Raw genomic sequence first — 26157 nt, 5'->3', positions numbered from 1 at the left:
GGCAACCCTGGTCCTGGAGGGCCAGTGTCCCTCCTGGTGTTTGTTCCAACTGACCAATTAAGCTTCTAATAAGCACTTAATTGGTCAAATTAAGTCATTTAGGTTACAGTGGGAACAAAAACCAGGAGGGACACCAGCCCTCCAGGGCTAGGGTTGCCCATCCTTAACAGTTATAGTACTTTTGCTTGTATCCACAATAAAAATACATTGTTCAGATATAATTGTCTTCATAATGTAGCTTGTGTTAACAATAATGAAACATGTTTTTCAGTTGTAAATTTTGGTTGGCAGTGGAGCTGACAGGAATACGGCTATACAGAGCAACACAAGCCTAATCTTCTCCTTACAACATTCTGATACAAAATATAATTCAGTGACAAGATGTAACCACACAAACTAGTAGAGTTAACGTGCTCATAATTAATACCTTATATTCAAAAGAAAAAGAGATGTCTTTGCTGTTAGACACAATTCTAACTTATACTGGCTAGAACTTTGTTTTAATGAAATCAGAAAAAAACTTTTTCCAGGACAGAAATTAACAATTACTTAACTGACCATATACATGCCTGCATACATTAAATATACTTCTGGTCATTCACCTGCACAGTCATGTTACTATAGATTTACTACTGAAATGAGAAAAGCTACTTAATTTAACTAGATTTTGTTTCTTGTACAAAACAAATCACCCCCCCCCCCCCCGACAACACACACTGTACTGCTTGTGAGGCTGGATTTAAAACATAATGATATGGAAGGGTGGCTGAGCATTGTATCAGATGTGATACAGAGATGGGCATTATATGGTTAAATAGAACATGTTACATGTGATCGTGAGGCTGTCAGGAAAATCTACCTGCTACTTTGTTGTGTTGGTATGAGTCAGACTTTCTTTTCTTTGCAAAAAGCAAGGCTTAAAATTCAGAATTGTCCATCAGTATTTCTGAAAGCTTTTTCAGTGTGTCTCTTTAGATCATGCAATTTACAGTGACCTAGCTTTACACTAAATTGGTTATTATTGGGGGACATACGTTGTTTCTGGTACATCCGAATGTATGGCATAACGGTGTCTGTATTAGCTATATTATATGATTAAAATAATTGATAGAGCACATTGTGTGTTGTTCTGTATTAGCCTCTTAGAATGCTGCAGTGCTTCACTTGGGTAGAATGAACTCTGACACCAGCGGGCTGTCATCAACTTCACTGCTGCTCCCAATGACAAGAGCCCCCTGCAGGAAGACTTTCTGATTCTGTGTCAGGGCCGGAGTCTCGTAGTGAATTCTGATCCAAGGGTCACCTGTGACAAAAAAAACCCCAAGGGAAATATTACTCTTGTTCATCTACAGAACCTGAACATCCAGAGGACAGAAGTTTAGATTTCCTGACAGTCACTCACGGTGATAATTAAAATCTGCAATCGTGTTCAACTAAAACATAGTCCCTTGGTGTTGGTTTATTGTTTCCAGTTTATCAACAGACCTTGACAGTCTAGTTGGTTCCAATTTCCCAAAGGAAGTTTTGCTATACAAACCTGCTTGGTTGTGATCCAAATGTTGGAACAAACAGCAGCAGGAGGTTAAACTTGTCTTCAATGTCTTTATACGTTTAAAATACAAGCCAGGAATCAAATGATCTTTAACAGCACTTTACAGATCTTTAAAGACTATCCTTTATTGGAAGTAACAAATGAATGACTGGTTCCAAATATTACATTTAAAAAAATAGAATTTTCTTTGTTGCTATTTTTAAATTATACAAGTTCAATTGTCCAATAACTATTTCATATGAGTTTTCGAAACACCAACAGTTAACAGCAAATACTATTGCCTTGTTACTATGTTCGAAAAAGCAAAGCCATGTTTAATAACCTTTCATTGATAACCTTTTATTATTTTAATTTACCACCATTAACTACTAGTGAAATACATCTCTTTTGGGGAATTTTTTCAACAGATTACCTTGTTGACATTCACATCTAAAGCACATAATTGCTTTCTAGGATTGCGTAGAATGGACTGAAATATAAAAGAAAGCCCATTTGAAATGAACATTTGTCACAAGGACAAAATACAAAATGTACTCCTGCTTGCACAATGACGACTATAGTGCAGTACCATAGGCTCCCAATATTATACAAGAAAAGGCACCTCTATTTATATAGGTGTCTATGGTTAGCTCACTGACGTTGTAAAGCCTCTTTCTTGCTTTGCAGTAATACAGGGAATGTCGATTGGCATATGTGCTTTATTCTTCTGCAGGAGCTTACCTTTATTCACATGTCGCCCCACTGAAACTAACAGTTCAGCTCCAATGCTGTGGTTGATTTGAGCTCCAGCTTGTGTTCGACCTGCTCCCAGCACATTTAAAACTTCAGCTAAGGGCATGCCATTAATTGCCAGCACAGTGCCTTAAAACAAAACACAAATACTGTGTATTCATAATGTCCATTCCAAGTGGTTGGCAAGTTGTTGTTCATTACTCCAGCTCCAAGACTAGAGGTAATTTGAAAACAACAACGGGATATCTAAAAGGTATGCTGTCTGGTTTTGTTTAAAAGGTGAACCAGAATGTATTCTATGGCCCCCTTTAAAAAAGTGAGCATGTCTGTTTATTCAAGGTACCTCCAGCATTCTCTTGTTGTGAAAAAATAAACTTTGCTTTTGGGTTTACTGGCTGGTAAGAGAAGGTGGTGACTGCTTACATGGGATTAAGGCTGTTAGTACCTTCACTCTCAGCCTCAAGCTCTACTTGATGCTGGGCACGTCTGAGGACCCTGAAGTAATCCTGGTCACCAGAGCAAAGCAAGTGAGCTGTGTCGGGCTGTACCCCCTGTGCCTCCAACATGGCTTGAAATTTCACTAGTGCTTCTCCATTGTCCAGGGTCTTCCCAATACGCTCCTTCCCTGAGTCCAGGGTATCTGACTTACCACACATCCAGAGCAAGTACCCACCTGAGGAAGACCACAAAATAAGGCACAAAAAACATAAAAAAAGCTAAACAGCATTTTTTTCCCAGACTGGTATTGCTTTAAATTACATTTTCAATTATCTATTGTTACCCAACCTTACAAACAAAGCCAAGCAGTCTCCCCAAGCTCTACGGTGTTTCCTGTGTTGAGAGCGCTTACTCCTGTCACACGGCTGGCTGAGTGGTGCCGTCAGATCCAGGAAATGAATACACAGAGAGACAGTGGTGATGAATGAAACTGAGTCGCGGCAGCGCTTAGTGTTTAATAAACAAATAAATAAAAAGTTTCAACAAAACAGAAGACAGGACACGGCACTTGAGGCCAAAATAAATAGACAAACAAAACGGACCAACACTTAACAAACGGTGCACGGACAGACACACAAACATGGTCAGTAGGCATAAACAAACAAGTATCGTGCCTCTTGCACGCAATAGCAATTGTTAATAGTTCACTTTACTTTCCTCCTCTCTCTCCCGTTCTCTACTCACCGAACACCCAACCCCGAGTGAATGAAACGTGCATCTATATATACTGTTGTGCCGGGATTCAATTACTAATTAATTATTCACTTGAATCCCAGCACGTGAATTAATTATGTGCAACCTCGTGCTCACATATTAAATACTTTAAATGCACGTGAAGTGATGTGCAATCCTCGTGCTTAAATACAACTATACATTTTAAATAACTCGTGCTGCACTCACCCATTTATATCCCGTGCAGCCAACTACAATACACCAACATTAACACACGCAACATACAACATAGAAATGCACACAGGGGCGGAGCACATTGCCACAGGACTCACCTAGAACCATGACAAGCTCCTTCAGGTCAGACGGTCCCCGGCCCTTTAGGCACTCAATGGCCTCCATCACCTCCACGGAGTTCCCAATGCACTGTCCAATCGGATTATCCATCCTGCTGAGCACAGCACCAGTACAAATGCCAATCTTGTTCCCAACAGTCACCTGTAGAAAAGTATTCAACACAATGCATTTTACTGCAAGGTTTCAAAATTAAAATCTCACTGTCCATTGTAATTGGTATGGGGGACTGAGGAGGTTATGTATTTCTTTGGATTATTTTCGACTAAAAAAAATTTAAGTAGCTTTTAGATTGCTTACCAGTGACTCTGCCAATTTCCTGGCACTATTAATGTCCTTGTAGAGTGCAGACTTTCCATACTTTACATCCAGAACCAGAGCGGAAAGCGACTCGGCTCCTTTCTTTGAAATGACTGAACCTGAATAATTAAAAGGCACAGTATTTCTTTGCACACACATAACAATCACAGAAACGTATATGCTATACTGCAGGTAATTATTTTCAAAACAACCAGACTAAACATTTCTTTCTCTGATACTACAGTACAGTAAGTACCACAGTCCAGAAAATAGGTTCTGTTGTACATTAATATACCACCATAACTGCCTGGTACTATCAGTTTTATATTTATTCACAGTAGTTTACTGCATTTACTAACTTGCAACACCATATTTTATTGCTTTTGTTTAGATGTCCAGTATTCTACTGCTCCCTCAAAGAGGTCTTGGATTTTTGCTCTTACCTGTGATTAACGGAATACTGTCAACAGTTGAGGTGGCATCTCTAATGGCATACAGGACCTTGTCAGCTGGTACCAGGGTCTCAGACTGCCCAATTATACAGCAACCAATATCATCTAAAATCCTTTTTATCTACAAAAAATAACAAGCAAGCTGAGGTGCATTAAGTGATAGCAATGTTTAGGTATCAATGTACTGTGGGATTTGTGTAACAAAGTCCTACTTCACTGTTCTCACGGACTGAACCCAAAACAAAGATACACCAAAAATGTACTGAAAATATTTTCCAGTTGTGTTTGAAACAAATAAGATACACATGCTAAATCAAAAGCAACAGGTGCAGATATGTAATATACTGAAGAAAGAAAAAAAAAACATAATGTAATGATGTAATAAGCTAGTAACTGAAAGGGTTCAAGATTTATCCTTGACAAATACATACCTTTGTCTTTCTGACAAATGATTATTTGCCCTTTTTCTTTTCAATGTGGGTCGTTTCTATAACATATGCAAGGCTGCCACTTTGGAATGAAACAATCAATACCTGTTCAGGTGCCTGATGAATGTTAAACCCTGGCACAGACTCCAGCTTGTCCAGTGTCCCTCCGGTGTGAGCTAGTCCTCGGCCACTGATCATGGGTATCTGTGCATCGAAACAGAACCAGGATAGAACAGGACCCAGCTCAAGCGAACCAATGTGTTTTATGTACATAAATGGTTGTTTTACTGTAAAGCCATTGGAACCAGCTTTTAAAATGATACACATCATAATTTAAAAACTACAAGTTTTAGACACATTCTTACTATGTGGGAGTTTCACAGCTCTTTTTTGTGTGCATGCCACCTACAGTGCTCTGGATCCCTTTTCTCCATCACAGAGCTGGAATGCCTCAATAGGCTAATGGTGAGGAGATTCACCAAAAATTTGCCTTCAGATAATCCAAGCAACATTTGTGCTGTAAATATCAGCCAATTTACAACAAAAAATGCCACAATGGATTATTTTACTGTGTTGCAAATAACAAGACCAAGAATAGTTTTGTTCCTAAAATACAACTGAATTGTCTATATTTTTACTCTATGGGAACAGTAGATATCTGGGAAGAATGAATAAACCTCCCAAGCACTTGTCAAGACAAGATTGCTATGTAAGGATTTGAACAAAACAGACCTGTTTCCCACAAGCATTGAACAACATTATTGGTGATATATGTCATCTGAACCTCAGACACATAAACTATGAACTAACCACGTTTTAATTAAAACAGCTCCCTAAAACATAGCAGTGCTGAGAAGAAAGTAATGTTAAAACACTGAATTTTGAACTATTGCTTGATAGAAAACAGCTAAACAGCAGGAATTAGAAATGGTGTATGTAATGGTGTGAATTGCAGAAGGATATAGGTTTCACATGCAAAACAGCATTTTAACATCTACTACATTAGGAGGAACATACCTTACATCCACAGGCTGCCAGTGCTGGTGCCAGAGGGAGGCTGACCTTGTCACCAACCCCTCCTGTTGAGTGCTTGTCCACCACCACTCCACGCCACTCCTCTGGCCAATGCAGGAGCTCTCCAGACCACATCATCTCCCTGGTCAGCGCCAGGGTCTCTTTGGGCACCATCCCTCGCTGCCATATGGCCATCAGCATGGCTCCTGAGAACCACAATTATAAAACTTGAGTTTTCACCTTAATGGTTTCTGTCAGAGAAACCATTAATCCTGAGAGAATTGTTATTTTATTTTTAAATCTTAAATTTGTCAGTCTAGCATTTCCTGGGGTTTATAGGGTTTGGGTTTTAAATCATTACTGAATCAAGTAGAGGGGCTCCTGAGTGGCGCATCCAGTAAAGGCACTCTGCGTGGAGTGCAGGATGCGCACTATAGCCTGGACATCACCCGGTCGAATCCAGGCTATGTCACTGCCAAACGTGCCCGGGAGCACAATTGGCAGATCACCACCAGGGTAGAGCCACTCAGATCTGTGTTGTCCTCCGGCACAATAGGTCTGATGGCTTCACTGTGGACCTGCAGTGTGAAAAAAGATGGCTTGGCAGGGACATGTTTGGGAGGACACGTGTGTCAGCCGCTGTTCCCTGAGTCACCAGGGAGTTGCAGCGGTGAACCGGGATTAATAAATACAATTGCCAAATTGGGGAGAAAACTGGGATAAAATCATTGGAAACGACTAAATTTATAAAAAAAAATCTAATAAGATACACTTATTAGTCATTGAAAAACTTGTTTGACACGTTTTTTTGTTAATAATGAAAGGTTACCAATCTGGCAGTCCTGAATGGTCCTCTCTTTGACAGCACGGACAAAGAAATGGACCTCTTCCTCACTCAGTTGCTCTCCATCCCTCTTTTTGCGGATAAGCTCAGGGAAGCTTATCTGCACCTCTTCACCAGACATTCACAAGCTCTATAAAAAAAAAAAGTGTTTGGTTTGGGAAACGACAACTGCTGCGCGTGCACATCACTCGTATTTTACCTCAGACGTGAGCAAAAGAAAAATTAGATGTGCCTGTGGGACGATCTCATTTTATGCATGCGCAATGCGCCAGGAGATACAGGTTTCTGAGGGGGTACTGAATTGGTTACAACACCTGTAAACTCACGATGTAACTCAGAAATGACTTCAGATAAAACTTCCACCAATGGGCCGTTCGCATAAATTCTGCTTGCCTCTGAATTAATCAAAATACTTTGAAGCCACTCTAAAGTGTATAAAATGGTATCATCACTGGTATTAGTTTCTAGCATATTTCTCGGTGGAGTCATTTTTTGTCGAGCGTAGTTCTGTAGCTGGGTCCCTACGTCGGGCCTAGCAGCTTCAGCCATGTGAACCTAATAAAATAAAAAACGTTGTAAAAAAACCCACAAGGCTTAATAATGTTATTTAATATGTAACTTTTTACACACAAAACAGGTAAAATAACAAGACCCTTTTTAATGTCTACAGACAGCACAAGACAGCTACCGTTTTTCAGTTTGAAAATCAAAGCCTCTCATTGGCTGAACAGGTTAACAGGTAACAAGGAGGAACACCAATCTCCCCAATGTGGAAGGGGTGGGAATGGGCGGAGCAGATGGGATTGATTGACCGTTTACAAGTGCATGCATCGAATGGATAAATAGCACATCGAATGACAAAGTGCACACCGAATGGATAAAAGGCACACTGAATGGATAAAGCGCACATCGAATGGATAAAAGGCAAGTAACAAGTAATTACACATTTTCTCAAAAAGATAGGCGTCAGAATTATTGGCACCCCTAAAGATTCTTATTAATAAAATCAAACAAAATTAAATCTGCATTAACATTCTACTTCTTTAAGTTCATCTCAGTCTTAAGGAACTGTATTGTGGCCTTCCATGGTTGTCCTGGAAGAAAACTTGCTTCCTTCTGCTCTGACAATGTTCCCCAACTCTGAGGATTGGTTTTTCCAGCAGGACAATGCTCCATGCCACACAGCCAGGTCAATCAAAGTGTGGATGGAGGACCACCAGATCAAGACCCTGTCATGGCCAGCCCAATCTCCAGACCTGAACCCCATTGAAAACCTCTGGAATGTGATCAAGAGGAAGATGGATGGTCACAAGCCATCAAACAAAGCCGAGCTGCTTGAATTTTTGCGCCAGGAGTGGCATAAAGTCACCCAACATCAATGTGAAAGACTGGTGGAGAGCATGCCAAGACGCATGAAAGCTGTGCTTGAAAATCAGGGTTATTCCACCAAATATTGATTTCTGAACTCTTCCTAAGTTAAAACATTAGTATTGTGTTGTTTAAAAATGAATATGAACTTATTTTCTTTGCATTATTCAAGGTCTGACAACACTGCATCTTTTTTGTTATTTTGACCAGTTGTCATTTTCTGCAAATAAATGCTCTAAATGACAATATTTTTATTTGGAATTTGGGAGAAATGTTGTCAGTAGTTTGTAGAATAAGAAAAAAATGTTCATTTTCCCCAAACACATACCTATAAATAGTAAAACCAGAGAAACTGATAATTTTGCAGTGGTCTCTTAATTTTTTCCAGAGCTATATACATATATATATGTCTGCTTGATCAAAGAAAACAATGCTTGTCTTACCTGGAAATAGAGTCTAAGTGTGGAAACCTATAAAGTCACAGCGGCAGGGAGATCAACCTCAGAGAACTGGAGTGTAGGAAAAAAAAATGGAAAAAAATAAGTCAGTGATTGGGTAACTTCCAGCCAACTAGAACACACAATCCAGAAGGTGGGATGAAAAACATTTTTCACCTTAGGTAAATATTACTTTTCCTGGGAAAAAAAAAATGGTTTTACTTTGTATATCTAGCCTTCAGAAGTCACGAGACATTATGTGCCAGTGTTATTATTTAACCATGACATGGCAAATCAATGACCTTCAGGATACCAGAGGCTATACAAAATTAGGAGCCACAAGTCTACACAACATGAAAGGATAGGTTATGATCTCAGCAAGAAATGTAACACAAAAAACCAGAAATCTATACAATGTATACAATATTAGGTTATATACATGCAATCTCCAACCCTTTGCTTACTAAATAACTTGGTACTCCTGAATAGAATATTGTCTCAAATATATACACATAAATTGTCAATCTGTCCCAAAAGTGAAGTGGTACATCAAAACGATCCCTTTACTACCAGTACAGAGAGACTACAGCTAAGTATCTGCATCACCCTATAGCATGAACTAATTTTGCTTCATAAAGTTGAATGAAACCTGCTGAATAATACATTAACATATTGAATTACATACAACTTTTTAGTTTTCCATATACTTAATGAAAAACTGACAAATGTAAAAAATGTGGCATTTCAAAATCTAAAATGAAGTACTGTACCCAGTACTTCATTTTATGATATTACTTTGTAGTTTCTTTGATTACATGATGCTAAATAAAATATCTAAATTATGTTCATATATATATGCAAAACTTTTGGCCATAGCTGTTTATGGTCTTTTTCTATGTTGTCTGCAATGTCTTTAATTATTATTGGAATTTATTGAAACCCTCTTTAGGGTAAAAATGGGTAGTTGACGTTAACCATTTGAATGCTTTTTGTTCCTTTTGATGCTCCTTTGAATGACCTATTGTTGAAAGCAATTGCAGCTAATAAAATATCTCCACAATGAATATCCATCCATTATTCTCAAATGTTTATTTTCTTGTTTAAACATGATGACTGGTACTATACTAGATTAAAGACATCTGTTTGCAAGCCATGCTTAAAGACTTGCACTTCCAGGGAGGGTGAAATTGTCCCCACCCCATTCACTTATTTCCAGCTGACATACATTCACCCAGTGCTTTGACATATTTTCTTTAACTAAGTGTAATGACAGATGTCTGTTTTAAAGTGAACATGTTTTGCTAAAAAAAATGCACATTTGAGACCTGTTTAGCGAAGTACAAATTGGGCAAGCTTAATATAATAGTTTTATTATTTCAACTGTAACTCTAAGCAGTTACATTGTATTTCAAATAAGTTACTGTATCTAGTTACAATTTTGTTCAATTAACTTGTAACTGTAACTGGTTACTTTTTTTAAGTAACTTCCTCAACACTTGATGATGTGTATGATATTGCTATGCATTAAAACAAGCAATATCACTCTCTGTGTAATTGTGCACTTTTGCTGTTTGGTAACATTATTTTTTTCAGAATAATATTTTATTGAAATTAATATGGTCATGCCAAAAAAAATAACAATGGTTATTATAAAACACACATATTGAAAACAGTGTAATTGATTAGCCACTTCGTCACATACAATGTACAAAGAATAAAACAAATACATAATAATGATATTGTGATATAATTGTGATCACTGATCTAAAGATTGCAAATAAATAGTTACTTTATACCACAGCTGGGTAGATTCAGAATGTTTATCTTTATAAAAGTACATGTATTTTCTCTAGGGTTAAAACATTTCTCCAACGCTATAGTGGGGTAGGTTCAGTAGTTCTCAAGCTATTACTAAAAGAATGAGAAGTAGTTTAATCTGAGTGTGAAAGAATAATATCAGCAGTATCTCCTGGTACTGTCAGATTATGTGAAATGGGGATATTAATACTACATATTTGGTTTATGTGAATGAAAACATCTGGCCAGAATTTAGAAATTTGTATTTTACAGTAATTGATTATTTTCTATTGAATAGTTTTGCATTTGGTTTGGTAACATTACAACATCTTAAAATTACATCTTCGCAGGGCATTTTCTTAGTAGCAGTTGTCATAATCGCACAGTTTTAACAGCTATAACAATTTCCAGTAGTGAGAGAAAACAAAACAAAACAAAACAAAAACAACATTATGGCAAATCCACATGAAAAAATCTGCATTTGCGCAGATTGGGCAACTACTGTCTGATATTAGAAGCCCACAAGAGCTGTATTACAAATTTATTTTTCTCTTTGCTGACAAATGAATTGTTTCTTCGGGAGGGGGAATGCTACCCGTTGTAACCAATAGCAACGTTAGCATTCTTTTCATGCTTTGGTGTAAATATATATATATATATATATATATATATATATATATATATATATATATATATATATATATAGCAGCTGTTAATAATTGTTGGTAAAACTGGTGTCTTACAAAAAACAAATACATTCTTATAAAAATGTGTAGGCCTCTACTGTAGGCTACTTATAAAAGTACAAGTGAACCTATTAATTTCACTGCAGAAAGAGGCTGAGGTTTAGTTTACCATAACGACGTTGTCATAGAGCCGCTGTGTCGTTGCCTGGAGACAAATATATACACAATCTGGTCCCTGCATAAATTACACGTGCTTCTGGGCAGAGTGCTGCTGGACACCTATGCAGAGATTACACACAGGTTTGCAATTATTTGTCCATTTATGCTAATATTTTATGCCGTCATAATAAAGAATTCTGGTATTTCATGACGTGATTAGGTTTTACACTAGATAGATACATTTGTTAGTTTTTCATGCATTTTAATTTAATTTTTATTGTTGATTGAAATATTTGTGTAAAGTATGTTTTGCAATGAAATGCTAATAACTTTATGATTGTTTAATTTAGATTAAAACATGTAGTCTGTAACTAGCAATTCCGTTTAAGCATAGCATTTTGTATATACTGAAATAATTTAGGGGTATTATAGCCCAATAAATAGGGTGTCTGATTTTCGGGTGAAAAGTTTTTTTCCAAATTTGGGTGAATGCTTTTTAAAAAGCGGGTAGAATTATTTATGAAAGAATCGTGTTAAATTGGGTGGATTTTTATATATATATATATATATATATATATATATATATATATATATATATATATATATATATATATATAATCAAGAAAGAATAAACATTCAGGCAGAAATGGGGTTTTATTTAGAAAGAATTAAACAAATGCTTAAGCACAAAGTGTTGTCGTCAACAAATCCCCAACATATGTATATTTGCACACATTGGGTATGCAAACCTTTGACATCTCTCTCTCTCTCTCCCTCTCTCTCTCTCTCTCTCTCTCTCAAATTCAAATTGGCTTTATTGGCATGACAATAAAAAGAATTGTGTTGCCAAAGCACATACATGGCATAATCGACTCAAATATACAGACAAATATACAAAGAATTTTTTTTAATACAAAATAGTATCCCTCCTCCCACTATATTAAACAGTACCTCCCTCCCTCCCTCTATAGTGAACAGAATTCCTCCCTTCCCCTCTATATTAAACAGTACCCCCTTCCCCCCTCTATATTAAACAGTACCCCCTCCCTCCCTCTGTATTAAACAGAATCGCCCCTCCCTCCCTCTATATTAAACAGAATCCCTCCCTCCCTCTCTCTCTCTTTTCCCTCTCTAGTATGACGTGTTCACGGTTTGTCCATCAGGCTATGACAGGTCTCCACGTATTGACCAGCCAGTTTGTCTTCCCCCAGCAGGATTGACACCTTCTGGGTATCGCTCATTTTGGGAAATTCTGGGACTAAATCACAGAATTTGGGGAAGAAAATGTCCCTTATGTTTTTATATTATTCACACTGTGTCAGGAAGTGAATCTCTGTCTAGACCTCTCCTGTCTCACAGTGACCACAGCGCCTGTTCTCCCTGGCCAGCCAGGTTTGCCTCTGTCGGCCTTTTTTAATGGCCAGGTTGTGGTCACTGAGCTGGTATTTGGTCAGGATCTGCCTCTGCTTTGTGTTTCTGACAGTTACCAGGTATTCTGCCAGGGTGTAATTTCTATTTAGGGTCCGATAGCACTCTAGTTTGTTTTGTGTTTTAGTGTTTGTATCCCAATGGTCCAGATAGGAGTGTTTCAGGTGTTTTATAATTTGGTTGACACTAATTGGAATTGTTTTTGCAGTGCTGTCCTGAAGCTGATTGATGTCAGTATTGCTCAGCTTGGATAGCTTCAGGACCAGCTGGCTGAGGGTACTCTTTTCTGGGATGAGCTCTTGGTATTGCAGGGCTTTATGATGGAGTGAGTTTGGGTCACTATTTTTTAGATGAATCCAGTATTTTAATGCTCTTTTTTGGATATTAAAGGCCTAATTCAGCCCTGCATGCATTGTTTGGTGTTTTTCTTTGTAATTTCATGATGTTTTTGCAGAACTCTGCATGCAGGGTTTCTGTGTGGTGTTTGTCCCATTTTGTGTAGTCCTGGTTGATGATTGGACCCCACACTTCACTGCCATAGAGAGCAATTGGCTGAATCACACTTTCAAAAATCTTGAGCCAAATTTTGACGGGGGGATTTATATTATAGAGCCTACTCTTTATGGCATAAAAAGCCCTGCGTGCTTTCTCCTTTAGTGCATTCACTGCCAGGTTAAAGCTCCCTGATGCACTGATGGTCAGACCCAGGTATGTGTAGATGCTGGTGTGCTATAGGGTGGTGTTGCCTAGAGTGAAGTGGTACTTATTTCCCTGAGATCTGGCTTTCTTCTGGAATATCATGACTCTGGTCTTGTTCATGTTTACTGCCAGGGCCCAGGTGTTTTTCCGATTTACTGCTTTTCTAAATATGTTATTCAAATCTTTTGCAGCCAGAGTTACTCATAAGAACATAAGAACATAAGAAGAACATAAGAAAGTTTACAAACGAGAGGAGGCCATTCTGCCCATCTTGCTCGTTTGGTTGTTAGTATCTGGTCCAGTATTCTGGTCGCTCTTCTTTGCACTCTTTCTAGAGCAGCAATATCAAAGTACTGATGCTAATTAAAAAACAATAATAAAACGCTTACCTAGTATGTGATGGATGTCCCTGCTTGTTACCACACAAATCACTGATGATGGCAGGGAAATTGGAGAGAGCTTCAGTCGCAAGACATTTTTGGCGTTTTTTAATCTATAATGGTATTTCGCCCTTTGCAATGTTCTAGTATTGAGCCAACAATCCATATTTGTTCACTGGATTGAAAGCTAAAAACTCTTACTACTCTCACACCAGACATAACGGCTTGTCAAACTAGACCGCATGGCAATACTTTGGTTTCTGATTGGCCATACATTCTGTATTTTGAAATGTATTACTTAAGTTACAATAAACTTTAATCGGGTCATTGAAAAAAATAAAAATCGATTTGCAGGCACGAACACACACAGGAAATAAAATGAGTTAAAGACTAGGCTTTTAGTTTTTTAATTTTTTTTTTTTTATCCCAGACAGACCAACTGTTTATATGACATTTAAACAACAGGGCTTATTAAAAACGCACATATTTAATATGTAAATTAGTCATGTGTGCGCTGAACGCTCTGTCACAGCTCGTCAGTCTGGTGTTAGCGACTAAACGCTGATTACATGATAAAAGTTTGCAATAGGATTGGCAAGTGGTACTAAATAAAATGTGTTGTCATACATTTCGGAATTTTTCTCGCGTACCCCCAGGGGTACGTGTACCCCAGTTTGAAAACTGCTAGAAGAAACCACATTACCGACAAATACAGTTTAATAGTAGTATTTAAATATCATTGTCCTGACTGGTAAATTCTTACCTTCCAGCTTCCCCTTTATTTTGACAATTTCCATATAAAAAAATGCATTTTTTTGGTTTACATTTTTCATTCTTAGCCCCCAAGTAAATATTTTGGACAGTTTTCAAAACAATTGTTGCTTTATTTTTACAACACACGTTGGTGTTGTTGATATGATAAACGCGTATATCAGGTACTACTGTATTTAATTATTTTCAAGGTTAAACGATGGCCCGTGTTACACAGAACACTAAAAATAAAATGTCAAATATACAATATGTATTTCGTTGGTTTTGTGGATTTGCTATATTTTTTTAAACTTATTTTAATACTGCACATAATGATATGGTTTTGAAAATGCTACTTACCAAAACCGAGACTGCACGTGAACAGTATTACATAATAATTTCCTTTATTCCGATTCCAGTGGTGTTTTCTCAGTGCAAGATATACAGTGCTGTATAAAATCACATACACTCTGTGTATATATATATATATATATATATATATATATATATATATATATATATATATATATATTACAAATTTCACATATTTTATAACGTTACCGTTGGCTACTTTTTTTTTATTTTTTTTATTTTTTAGTCAATGATGCGGTTTTCGTTTCGCAAATCTACAGCACACAGTATTTTTAAGTACAAATATAATAGCATGCATTTCAAAAGTCACTGCCGAAGCTGATTACTTATTCTTCCAGAAGTAATGGTCGGGTGTAACAGTGATACGAGGTTATGTTTGCGCCGGACCATGTTGTTAACAAGCCTGATGTTGTCGTCAGGCTGTGAAACTGACTGTAACCAGGAAGGGTGTGTGAGCGCATTCTATTGGACTGGAGAATATGGCTCGGGAGTTTAATTATGAAAACGCAAGTGTAAACAAACAAGTAAAAACGATTAGCCTGTCGTCAGACATGTCATGCTAATACAACATGCATTAATTTACTGCGTATTGGTATTGCGTCTGGTCTGGGAAGGGGGACACACGAGCGCGTTAAGAGAATTTCAGCGGGGCATTTTTTATTTCAGGGGGGTATTGGCGCAATGGCGCGGCCTAGCGCGGAGCAGGGGGTACTTAGATCATGATTTTGAAAATTAAGTTCAGGAGTTGCCGTATTTCCCCCATCTCAGAGCTGGCTAGGGTCCCTGGTTTGGAGGTAGCTGCTGCATAGCTGTGCTGCTGCTGCTCTGCCTGTGCTGTGCTGGAGCTGCTGCTGTTGCTGGGTCCCTCTGGGCTGGGCTCTGCTGGGCTGGGTCCCTCTGGGCTGGGATCTGCTGGGCTGGGCTCTACTGGGCTGGTGTAGTGTGTGCTGCCAGTGTCCAGGCTGTGGATGCTGCTGTTCTCGGGGGGTTCTCCTCGTAAGTGCAGGGCTGTGCTGTCCTTGGTGGTGGTCCTGTGTGCTCCTGTTTTGGGGGTGGCTGGCGGGGTCTCGGCCCATGGCGGTATCCTTCAGGTTTTTGGCGATGAGCCTAACGCCTTCCTGGTGTACATGATTGTACAGGTGCAGTGTGCTCATGGTGGGGTGGGGTGCCAAGTGGACATTAGGCAGGAGGGCACAGCCTCTTGAGATGTCACTGTTGATCCTCTGAATAGTGTGCTGGGGGACGTCCTCTCTGGGCAGCCGGATGGAGATCACTATTTTCGCGCCGGGGAACTCCTTTGTGGCCTTCTCCGCTACTCTCCTTACCGACTCGGCCACATCTTCCCCCTAGGAGCCCAGGTCATTGGTGCCAGTGTGGAAGATAATGTAGTCTGGGTCTCTCAGGGTCGACTAGCACAGCAGCTGGAGTGCCCTTTCTGTAGTTGGGCACCAGAATTTTGCTACCCGGCTGCCGGGGAAGAGTCTTCGCTGGTTCAGGTACTTCCCTTTGGAATCAATAAAAATGGCTACCTTGAAGCTATGTATTTTAGAAGCCTGTCTGCTCGAGGGAGTCTGCTCGAGGGGGAGGAGGTGTGACTCTGAGTAGCTGCTCTCTCAGGCTGTGTATGCTGTTCTCTTTGCGCTGCAGCTCCTCTCGCAGCTTGGCCAGCTCGTTTCTCAGGGCCTTGTTGTAATGCCGTAGCTCTCCCATCTCATCTTCCAGCTCCCTGATGGAAGCCCTGGCCTCGTTCCTCACCTGCCTCACCTCGTCTCTTATCCGCTGCACTAGGTCGTTCTCCGTCAGCTTGGTCAGGATGAGCTCCTTGAATTCTGCAAACTCCACCTCCAGCAGTGAGAGGCATTCCTTCACTTGCTGCAGTATGCTGGGCAGTCTGGGGATGAGCGGGGGGGCTGCAGTGGGGGAGCTGCAGGGGCCTGTGTCTGCAGTGGGGGGCTGCAGGGGGCTGTGTCTGCAGTGTGGGGGGCTGGCTGCTGTTCTGGGTCTAGTACCTCTGGGTTTTTTTTTCTCCTTCTCAGCCAGTTCTTTTAGAGCCTGGAATTCTTTTTCAAATAGTTCTAGACTGGCCTCAGTTCCCTGAATCAAAATAGTGCCATTATAATACACATTGATGCTGAGCCTTGTGCTGTCAGGGTCAGTTTCATTGACTATACGCAGTTGCCTTCCTTTGCAAATCCCTCCCAGCTTGACATTACTATTATTATTATTATTATTATTTATTTCTTAGCAGACACCCTTATCCAGGGCGACTTACAATCGTAAGCAAATACAATTCAAGTATCACAGTACAAGTAATAATACAATTAAGAGCAAGATAAATACAATGACTTTGGTTCAAGCAAGTACAAGTGTGACAAAATACAATTCAGTAATACAGCAGATAACAGTGTCAGTGATAGTTACATCAGGATATGATTAAATACAAAAAATACTACAGATTAAACACTTGGCAGATTACAGTACTCTGAAGTACAGGATTAAATGCAGTAAAATAGGGTGCAGATAAGAGCAAGTAAAGCGCATTTAAGGAAGGGTGATAAGTGACCCAGGGGAAGAACAGAGGAGTTCTACAGGTACTTTCTGAAGAGGTGAGTCTTGAGGAGGCGCAGGAATGTGGTCAGGGACTGGGCAATCCTGACATCTGTAGGAAAGTCATTCCACCACTGCGGGGCGAGGGTGGAGAAGGAGCGGGCTCTGGAGGCAGGGGAGCGTAGAGGAGGTAGAGCCAGTCTTCTAGTGCAGGCGGAACGGAGAGGTCGAGTGGGGGTGTAGGGAGAGATGAGGGTCTGGAGGTAGCTGGGTGCAGTCTGGTCAAGGCATCTGTAGGCTAGTACAAGAGTCTTGAACTGGATGCGAGCGGTGATCGGGAGCCAGTGGAGTGAGCGGAGTAGTGGAGTTGCGTTCTTAGCGGAGGAAGAGGGAGAGAGTGTGGTAGATTCGGTCGGCAGCTCGGTCAGACTTTAGTGAGTTGGTGACAGACAGGAGGGCAGTTTCAGTGGAGTGGGTAGAGCGGAAGCCAGATTGGTGAGGGTCGAGCAGTGAGTGGTTGGACAGGAAAGCAGAGAGCTGGCGGTGTACAGTCCGCTCGAGGGTTTTGGAGAGGAAGGGTAGGAGGGAGACAGGACGGTAGCTCTGGAGGGAGGTGGGGTCAAGGGTAGGTTTTTTGAGGAGGGGAGTGATAGAGGCTTTTTTGAAGGCAGAAGAAAAGAGGCCAGAAAGGAGAGAGGTGTTGAGAAGGGAGGAGATGAAGGGAAGTAGAGCAGGAGCAGCAGCTTGAAAGAGGTGAGTGGGGAGGTGGTCCAGGGCACACATGGTGCGTTTGTGACCCTGGAGCAGGGAGGAGAGGTCAGAGTCTGAGAGGGGCGAGAAGGTGGAGAAGGAGGGTGAGTTAGTAGGTTAGAGGGGTTGGAGGAGCAGCGGTGGAGAGAGGGCAGAGGACGAGGGCGAGAGGACAGAACAGGGATGTGAGAGACATAGCAGGACAGGTGAGACAAATAGGCACAGTGGGAGCAGTGGGGTGGAGGGTACACTAGTGGATGGCTTCTTCCAGAGCACTGTTAGGTTCGGATCTATTCGAACAGCGTCTCGGCGCAGGTCTCCCCTCGCTGGACTCCCACAGCTAGACTCCCGGCTCTTTTGTTGAGGCTCTTCTGTTTGCTGGCGCTACTTGCTGGCAACTGCGTGGCAAAAGAACCAACTAAACTGCGTGGAAACCAATCAAATAGCAAATCAACTTCTATTCAATTAAACCACCTCACCTGGTACTAATCACACACTAACTCAGCTAATTCAAACACCACCTTACAAAGTTACCAAATGTAGTTAATTTAAAGTTTACTTGAAGCAGGAACTTACCTATCTGCCTCAGTCCCGGGTACTATGTGCTGTGTAGAGGGCTGTGTGGGGTGCTCTGTATAGAACAGCAGGTTGGTTTTGGTCCTCTTGCCCCCAGCCAGGCTGCAGTCTGCTATCAGTGTCTCTGGGGACTCCTTCATTAGCTTGTTCTTATGCAGCTTCTTTGCCTGCATCAGGATATTTGATTACACAACTAGTCTGGCTCCTCCCATTGTGCAGGGCTCAACTGATACATTTATCCATTCTGACCAACTGTCAAATACCAACTGCTTTTAGCTGCTTTCAGTAACATAGTTTTTAGCTATTAGGTTTTAATTCATTTGTTGTATTAAAAAGGCTTACCTTTTCTTTACCTCTTCAGTGCTTCTTTTTCTTTCATTCTTTCTTTCTGTTTCTTTCTTTTTGTTTCCTTCTTTCCTGGAGGTCTAATATCTGTAGTAAAGGTTTTCAGTTTTTTTTTTATTTGTTCTTACTGATTTATATTCTTAATTCTCACAATTAAATTTACATCTAGATTAACAATTTTTTTGTTTAAATTAAGAGCTCATCTTGCTGCCGCTGCTTCTCTCTCTCTCTCTCTCTCTCTCTCTCTCTCTCTCTCTCTCTCTCTCTCTCTCTCTCTCTCTCTCTCTCACACACACACTGTATATGGAGGCATTTATCGGTTCCTATCAAGTTTTATTTTGTAGTGGAGTTGCAAGTATAATTGCACACAGAATAAATCGGTTAAAACCCGAAAATCAGACACCCTATGTATAAAGTATTTTAGAGATAAACCATGTGCATATACCTTGACTAAAAACCTTGCAATACGGATGTTTTTTTCGTCTTGCTACATGTATTAGAGCTTTAAAAATAATAAACGTCTACCCTGTTTCCACAAGCAGTTTCTATCTACTAGCCAGGGGCTTAAATTATGGTTTAACACTAAACCATAATTTAAACATACCAATGAAAATGTGCTTAAAAATTAAAAAATATATATAAATACATAACTTTTTTCATCCAAGTCATTCCATACAATTGAAGATGTCAACAGATATGTGGGTAGGGTCTTGGAGACCTCACAAAGCAAGAGGACCAATTGCAGCATTCTACAACAGTCCAGGGCCAAAATATGCACTCCCTGGAGCCACAGGTAAGAGACAGAACGGGCAAAATGCCTGCTGTAAGATACTGCTTAAACCCACCAAGATGTAAGATCACATTCCTGCTGCGGGGAAAAGGGGGGGTTGAATACCACACTGTACCTAGCAGGGCGCATCCATCTTGTCTTTCAGTTCCCTTCCCCCATCTCACACTATCTCTGCTAATATCCTGCCTTTTGGTGTTTAGCTCCGACACTTATCTGTGACTTCCAGTCGTGTTAGGCTATGCAAAACTGATAGTAGCTGGTTTTGCCGACTGGAAATGAAAGAACTCGAAACTTACACAATACTGCATATTAAAACAAGAAACAAAACACATACACACTCAATTTAAACATAATGATTAAATACAACTCAACTATAAAAGAAAAACACACACATAATGTAAAACTTATAATTAATAACATCATTAATATCTCATGCAGAAAGCCATCACTACATCACCCCCCCCATCATTAATATATGTTGTTGCCCTGAGGCAACAATATGCAGTTAAAGCAGTAAAAAGCAAAGCACATACAGCTAGTTTTAGTGCTTTATTTCATAGCAAAAATCAAACTAGAAAATTTAAAATAACATCACCTTTATAGAAATCAATGGCTTTCATGTTCAATATTAACTCATTGACATGCCATGCCCTTTACAAGTCCATCTTCCTGAAGGGAAATTGCATCATATTGAGGCCTAGTCTTCATTGGATTGTGAAATATGTTGCATACTGCCAACCTCATGTGTTGAAACTGAAGTGGTAACACCCAGGGGAGAGATTTTGATTAAATTATATTTTGTTGCCTTCAGGTAACAGCATGTGGTAGAGGTCTAACTGTCTGTGCACAAATGCAGCTGGCTGGGAAGTCAAAAATTACACAGAACATGATATATCCTTCAACAGCTCATTCAGTCGGGTGACTGAATACCAAGCAGTAATGTCACTGTATTGTGATTAAGCCATTTCATTCCACTCACCTCATCATGGTGCAGTGACATCATAGCTTGGTAGTGGTACTTGGTGGGTGTTAAAAATAGAGATCAATTTTACCATAAAAGAGAAACAGAATTTGTATTGTAAATGTTGTTAAAAACGGCTACAATCAGTGTTGCTTACAATTTAAAAAATATTTGTATTCTCTTTTTTTCAAGGAATTCAATTTCATGATCCAAGGAAATACAAAGCCCCTGCTTTTAGCTTTGGTACCCGTCACTGTTCATATTCTACCGACTGCTCCCCAGGCCCTGGGTATCTAGTACAACCGAACATCACCCGGACAGGGAAGGATGGGACTCCTATATACTCACTTTATGGGCGCCCCAAAGATCTTAACCTCTTCCGAACCCCAGGACCAGGTCATTTACAAACACTCTGCAATATCATCGTTATCAGCTACTGTCCTTTGTTTGTTATACTGCCTTCAAACTGCAACTCCTGATCCGCCTTACATTAAGATATACAAGAAAAGATATGTGACTAAAATCTGCATTTTAATCAAAAGATGAACTAACTAGGAACACTCCGATCTTGTACCATCTAATGGGTCCCTTGCTTCATCAGAGCAGGTTAACAAAGGTTTGAGGTATTAGGATCTGCTGCTGTTTAGATTATAAAACAGTCTCACATGTTGTATTCATATGGTACACCTACAAGTAGTAGCAGGAACCTGTATATTTGGTCCACATGCCTGTAGTGACACAGTGGCATCAATTACAATACAAATGTTACAAAAAAACAGGGACAATGGTTTTGAACTACAGTTGGTATATACTTTATTATCTTTTAAATTTTTTTACAGTTCCATTATAAATTAGCATCAAACCATTAATGATGTTCCTATAATCTCAGATGTGTTTATTTACACCAAATCTGACTATGAAAAGGAGTCAATTTATACTAACACGTTTTCTGTATTTACCCCACTTCTTTGTACTTTTTAAAAGAACCTAATAAACAGACCACATGCATGTAATTAAGTGCTCATTAAATTTTACATTATCCGAGGGAGGCAGCTTTTAAATAGTGAATGGCTTCAGGGGTACATTAGCAACTTGTACGGCTGCCCACATTTTTTTTTTGTTGTAGTTTCTTCCCATTATTTTTTTGTAATTGTTTCTTATTTTTTAAAAATTCCCTACTTAATATTTCCTTTTCAAATACATGATTTTAGTTATTTGTACCACGCAGTACATCTGGCATTCTAGTAACAAGAATAATAAAAGGCTTTGATAATCTCTCCATTTATACAAATTTGTTATAAAAAATACAATTCAAAGAGAATGTCTTCTGAGAATCTTGCCCATACAGTCTATATTAGCATGAAGGGTTTACCAGATTAAAAAAAAAAAAAAAATAGCAATTGTGCTTTTATAATTTAAATAATGCCTGATTACCCCACCATTCAATAATATTATGAATTAAAAAATATGAATGTTTTGTTTTGCGTTGTTTTCTTTGCAGGCCGATACTCTCCGGAAAAATCAGGGAAATCAGCACATTATTCTGCCCCCGCTTACTCTCTGTCTGCACGGTCCAAAGGATTTCGCAATGACCAGACTCCTGGTATGTGGTGTACAGGAAATAATTCCTACTTTTTGCATCTTGAAAAACGGTTACATTATTGTTAATAATTGTTACTTATTGTCAGGAAGTCAGAACTGAACGTTTTCTTTTCTTTTACCTCTCAGGACCAGCAGCCTATATACTTCCATCTGTGTTAGGACCCCGGACAGTGAACAAAACCTCTGCTCCCAACTTCATCCTGACTGGAAGGCGCACGTTTGGGAGCTTCCATGAGGACCTTCAGAAGGTAAATAGATAGCAAGGTATTTGTCCACACTGTAATCTCAGGCTGTCTGATGCAGTGAAAAGATAAGACAAGAAATATAGTACCAACAAATTATGTCCTCATCATAATTCCTCACAATCAGCCTTGACAAGACTTTTCAGAAGCAATTTCCACAAAAAAAAGACATCTAAGCAAACATTAGAATACAGAATTATATAGAACACATGTAATAAAATATTAAAGAGATAACAAAATAAATATTACTAAAACTGTGATATTAGGTATCCATTTAGGAAAACTGCACCTGTTAAGACAGGCAGAATTAGCCAAGATATATTCAAAATCATCTGAAGCTAAAAACAATGATGGCACTGCCTTTCCTTTCCATGAAAAGCTGCCATGGTATACCATTACCAAGGCAGTAACCTTTAATAAGGGCATTTACTACACCTTTTGCATTAACAGGGGACAACTCAGTAGAATACACTGGAGTTCTGATCAACTCTCGTCAAGCAAAACCAATGTTCATCTAGTGGAAATTTGACAAATCTGTAACTGTGATTAATCAATTTCTTAGATTTCATGTATAACATTGAATTGAACCCACCAGGGTTTCAAAGGAATCTTTTTTGTTTACCAAATAATATTTAGACTCCTGGGCCTGGGACATACAGAGTGATTGACCCCTGTGCGTATAAGTACAAGCCACCTCATTACAGCATGACCGGACGCAATAGCATGCCAGGAGACACAACAAGGAAACCAGGGCCTGGAGCTCACAGTCCAGAGAGGGTGAGAGAAACATTTATAAACAGACATGTGAATGCTGAGGAACACATTCACAAGCCTTTTGTAAGGCTTAGTTTGTTTAAATACAATTAAGAATGATGCTTTAGTTATTTTTTTCACATTTATTATGCAAGATCCTGGATGTTAACAGTGCTAAAATGGAGGTGCATGATAGGAAGAATGCTTAAAAGATATCTTTGGCTTCTATTTAAAGGTAACCATCGCAAGTGGCAAAGCTCCCGTCTACTCGTTTGGAATCCGACACTCGGAGTACATGGCTCCACTCATTGTGGATGTACTTGATTAAAAACCACCTCCAGCACCTTTCCCAGGATGCACACAATGCTCATCTTTATTTCAGGCTACTGCAGTAGAGACTGTAATGTGGATGACCATGTCAATGTGTAGATCTTTTGTAGGTATCTCTTTTTTTTTCTTAACTCTTCAAACTTTCCTTTGTTTGTGATTGAATTGCCTCACATTAAGTCAAAAGTCACGATCATGCTCACATTGAAACAGTCAGTTATTAGGGGGGCTTCAAGTGAAGACTGCAATTAAGTCAGAAAATAGGACATGCTAGATCACTGTTATAGTGTACATAGAGAATGTGACCAGAGATTTTAAAATAACTGAATTGAATTCGCACCCCCTAATACGGACACCAAAAATAAATAATAATAATAAAAAAAGACCCTGAATGCAAGTCACATTTAACTCTTAATGAAAAAAACACAATAATTAAAGGTTACTTTTTAATTTCTAGGTGCCAGCAGGGAACACTGTATTACTTTACATTAAATAATCAGAGTACATCACTTACTATATTACAAATGCAAATGGGAAAAGAAGATATGTGCAGTGTACAGTACTTTCAGTATTGAACGCCAGTCATTGCAGTTTATGGTAGCTGGGAAAGGGTAAATTACCTTGAACTTTATTTCAGTCTGCTTTATTGTCCTCGTTTGTTTAACTTGGAAAACGTGACTCTGTCACGTTCGCAAACAAAATGAGTGCAAGACAGAAATGTGTAGTTCATGTTAGGTTTGAGTTAGGACTTTGGAGTTTACACTAGTGGGGTTCCCGTAGTTAAACCAGGCACAGACCATAATAACAGTGAGTAAGGTAGAGAATCAGAGAGCGATGGAGAATCTGCCATGAAGCGGTACATACCTTAGTGTTCCTGTTTCTTGTGCTCCTCCAGATGGAGAAAGAAAGATCTATAAATAAATGATTGTTCATATTGAAGCCGGACCCGCATTGATCATTTCAACAAGTACTATGCTGGTAATATTATAGTATTGCATAGCCTTTCAATTGTGTCTCCATCTTCTGACACATAGATGCCGCAGTTTCTCTTTTCTTCAGCAAACAAAATTACTTTTCTTTTAAAAGCTTCATTAAAAAAGTTAGCTGTGCAGCCATTTTAATATACCGGTACTGTACCGAGAGTAATTACTGTAGTGGGCAGTACTGTGTACAGTTGGTCTTGTTCAAGCACACCAGAATAATTGACATGTGCAAATGTAAATTGGTACCCTAACTAAAAACCTTGAATCCAAGTCGCTCCCCCTTTTTATTTTGGCCACAAAAGTGGGACTTAAATTCGAGTAAATAAGGTAGTAAATAGCTTCAAATGAAAATACAGTAAATAATTGCTCTTTTAGTATTATACCCCCATAATCTTCGAGTACCATTATCCTGTGTTGCAGTAATACCTCCAGTAATACGTCTTCAAATGCCATTTTAATAGATTTTTCTTACTTTTCTTTTGTGTAGTTTACAATCATGGTTGAATATGGTCCTATATATTTTACTCTATAGAAATCCCGGTGGTATATCCCCCATGGAAGTTTATTGAACCCTTATTAACAACATACACAGAATAAAATATGGTAGAAATACAGATTTAGGGCAAAAACATTCTACAGTGTCTGTCACTGTTTATATTTAAAATGCACTCCCTTAATCTCTAAGGGTACCATTTCCCAGTGTTTCAGTTATTATGTCTTTGTGGGTTTCTGTCATCCAGGTCAAATGATGAAATAAAGTCACATTGTATGGTCAATGTTTTACATCACACAATATACAATTAAGCCATTTAAATAAAAATATTTTCTGAACAACTGTGTCTTACTATTTACTTTAGTTTATTTGGCCCATCAGACTGAAACAAAGGTTTTAAGACAAATCTATCTATCTATCTATATATATATATATAGATATATATAGATATATAGATGGAAATAGGCAAACAGGCAAATTATTAGTTATAAGCACTGTCACTAACTGGAGGTTTGATGGATCCTACAATTCTTAATTGTGTTACTATTCCAGAAACATCCATAATCTACTCCTCTACTGAAAACTCCAGAAATAGCTGGTGACTAGCAAATAGCTGGAACAAATATTTACACTGGCCACTTACTGGGCTCCCAACAGGTAAATAACATGCCAGGTACAAACAACTACATTTAGAACTTAGGCTACAGTATGGGGAATTTGATTTTTTCTTGGACCACATAACCAACTCCTTAGCCAGCACCAAATCTCCTGAACCAGAATGACCAGCTAAAAACTTTATTTTTTGAATTATCTGTTTAATGGATCAGGCTATGTTTAGAAATGTGAGGCAGGAGCATATTGTTTTGTAC

At 39.1% G+C, this 26157-nt stretch overlaps 2 protein-coding genes across 7 annotated transcripts; one reads left to right on the top strand and one right to left on the bottom strand.

Annotated features, from left to right (window-relative positions):
- Positions 1–99: 99 nt before the first annotated feature.
- Positions 100–19355, bottom strand: tymp (thymidine phosphorylase). Of its 5 annotated transcripts, none has more exons than XM_059027393.1 (12): positions 19135–19349; positions 18793–18959; positions 8655–8720; positions 6829–6973; positions 6003–6205; positions 5091–5189; positions 4549–4678; positions 4106–4224; positions 3787–3949; positions 2730–2957; positions 2273–2413; positions 101–1303 (listed from the first exon to the last, which is right to left on the bottom strand). In XM_059027393.1, the coding sequence occupies exons 4-12, from the start codon at positions 6962–6964 to the stop codon at positions 1161–1163; spliced, it is 1362 nt and encodes a 453-aa protein (XP_058883376.1). In that variant the 5' UTR covers positions 6965–6973; positions 8655–8720; positions 18793–18959; positions 19135–19349; the 3' UTR covers positions 101–1160. The 5 variants fall into 5 exon arrangements, 4 of the variants coding, with proteins under 4 accessions (XP_058883377.1, XP_058883376.1, XP_033880164.1 ...); XR_009329196.1 differs by having other exon boundaries at positions 1167–1303; positions 2708–2957; positions 19135–19355; XM_059027394.1 differs by lacking the exon at positions 2730–2957 and having other exon boundaries at positions 100–1303; positions 19135–19351.
- LOC117414501 (outer dense fiber protein 3-like) lies at positions 11342–24751 on the top strand. Of its 2 annotated transcripts, XM_034024275.3 has the most exons (7): positions 11342–11431; positions 19803–19930; positions 21081–21284; positions 22390–22491; positions 22617–22738; positions 23369–23509; positions 23721–24751. In XM_034024275.3, exons 2-7 carry the CDS (start codon positions 19822–19824, stop codon positions 23811–23813), a joined length of 771 nt encoding a protein of 256 aa, XP_033880166.3. In that variant the 5' UTR covers positions 11342–11431; positions 19803–19821; the 3' UTR covers positions 23814–24751. The 2 variants fall into 2 exon arrangements, with proteins under 2 accessions (XP_033880166.3, XP_033880167.3); XM_034024276.3 differs by lacking the exon at positions 21081–21284.
- Positions 24752–26157: the final 1406 nt, after the last annotated feature.

Source organism: Acipenser ruthenus, chromosome 7, assembly GCF_902713425.1.
Source record: "Acipenser ruthenus chromosome 7, fAciRut3.2 maternal haplotype, whole genome shotgun sequence".
NCBI classification, from domain to species: domain Eukaryota; kingdom Metazoa; phylum Chordata; class Actinopteri; order Acipenseriformes; family Acipenseridae; genus Acipenser; species Acipenser ruthenus.
The sequence above is the reverse complement of the archived record's forward strand: the minus strand, read 5'-3'. Positions and strand labels throughout refer to the sequence as shown.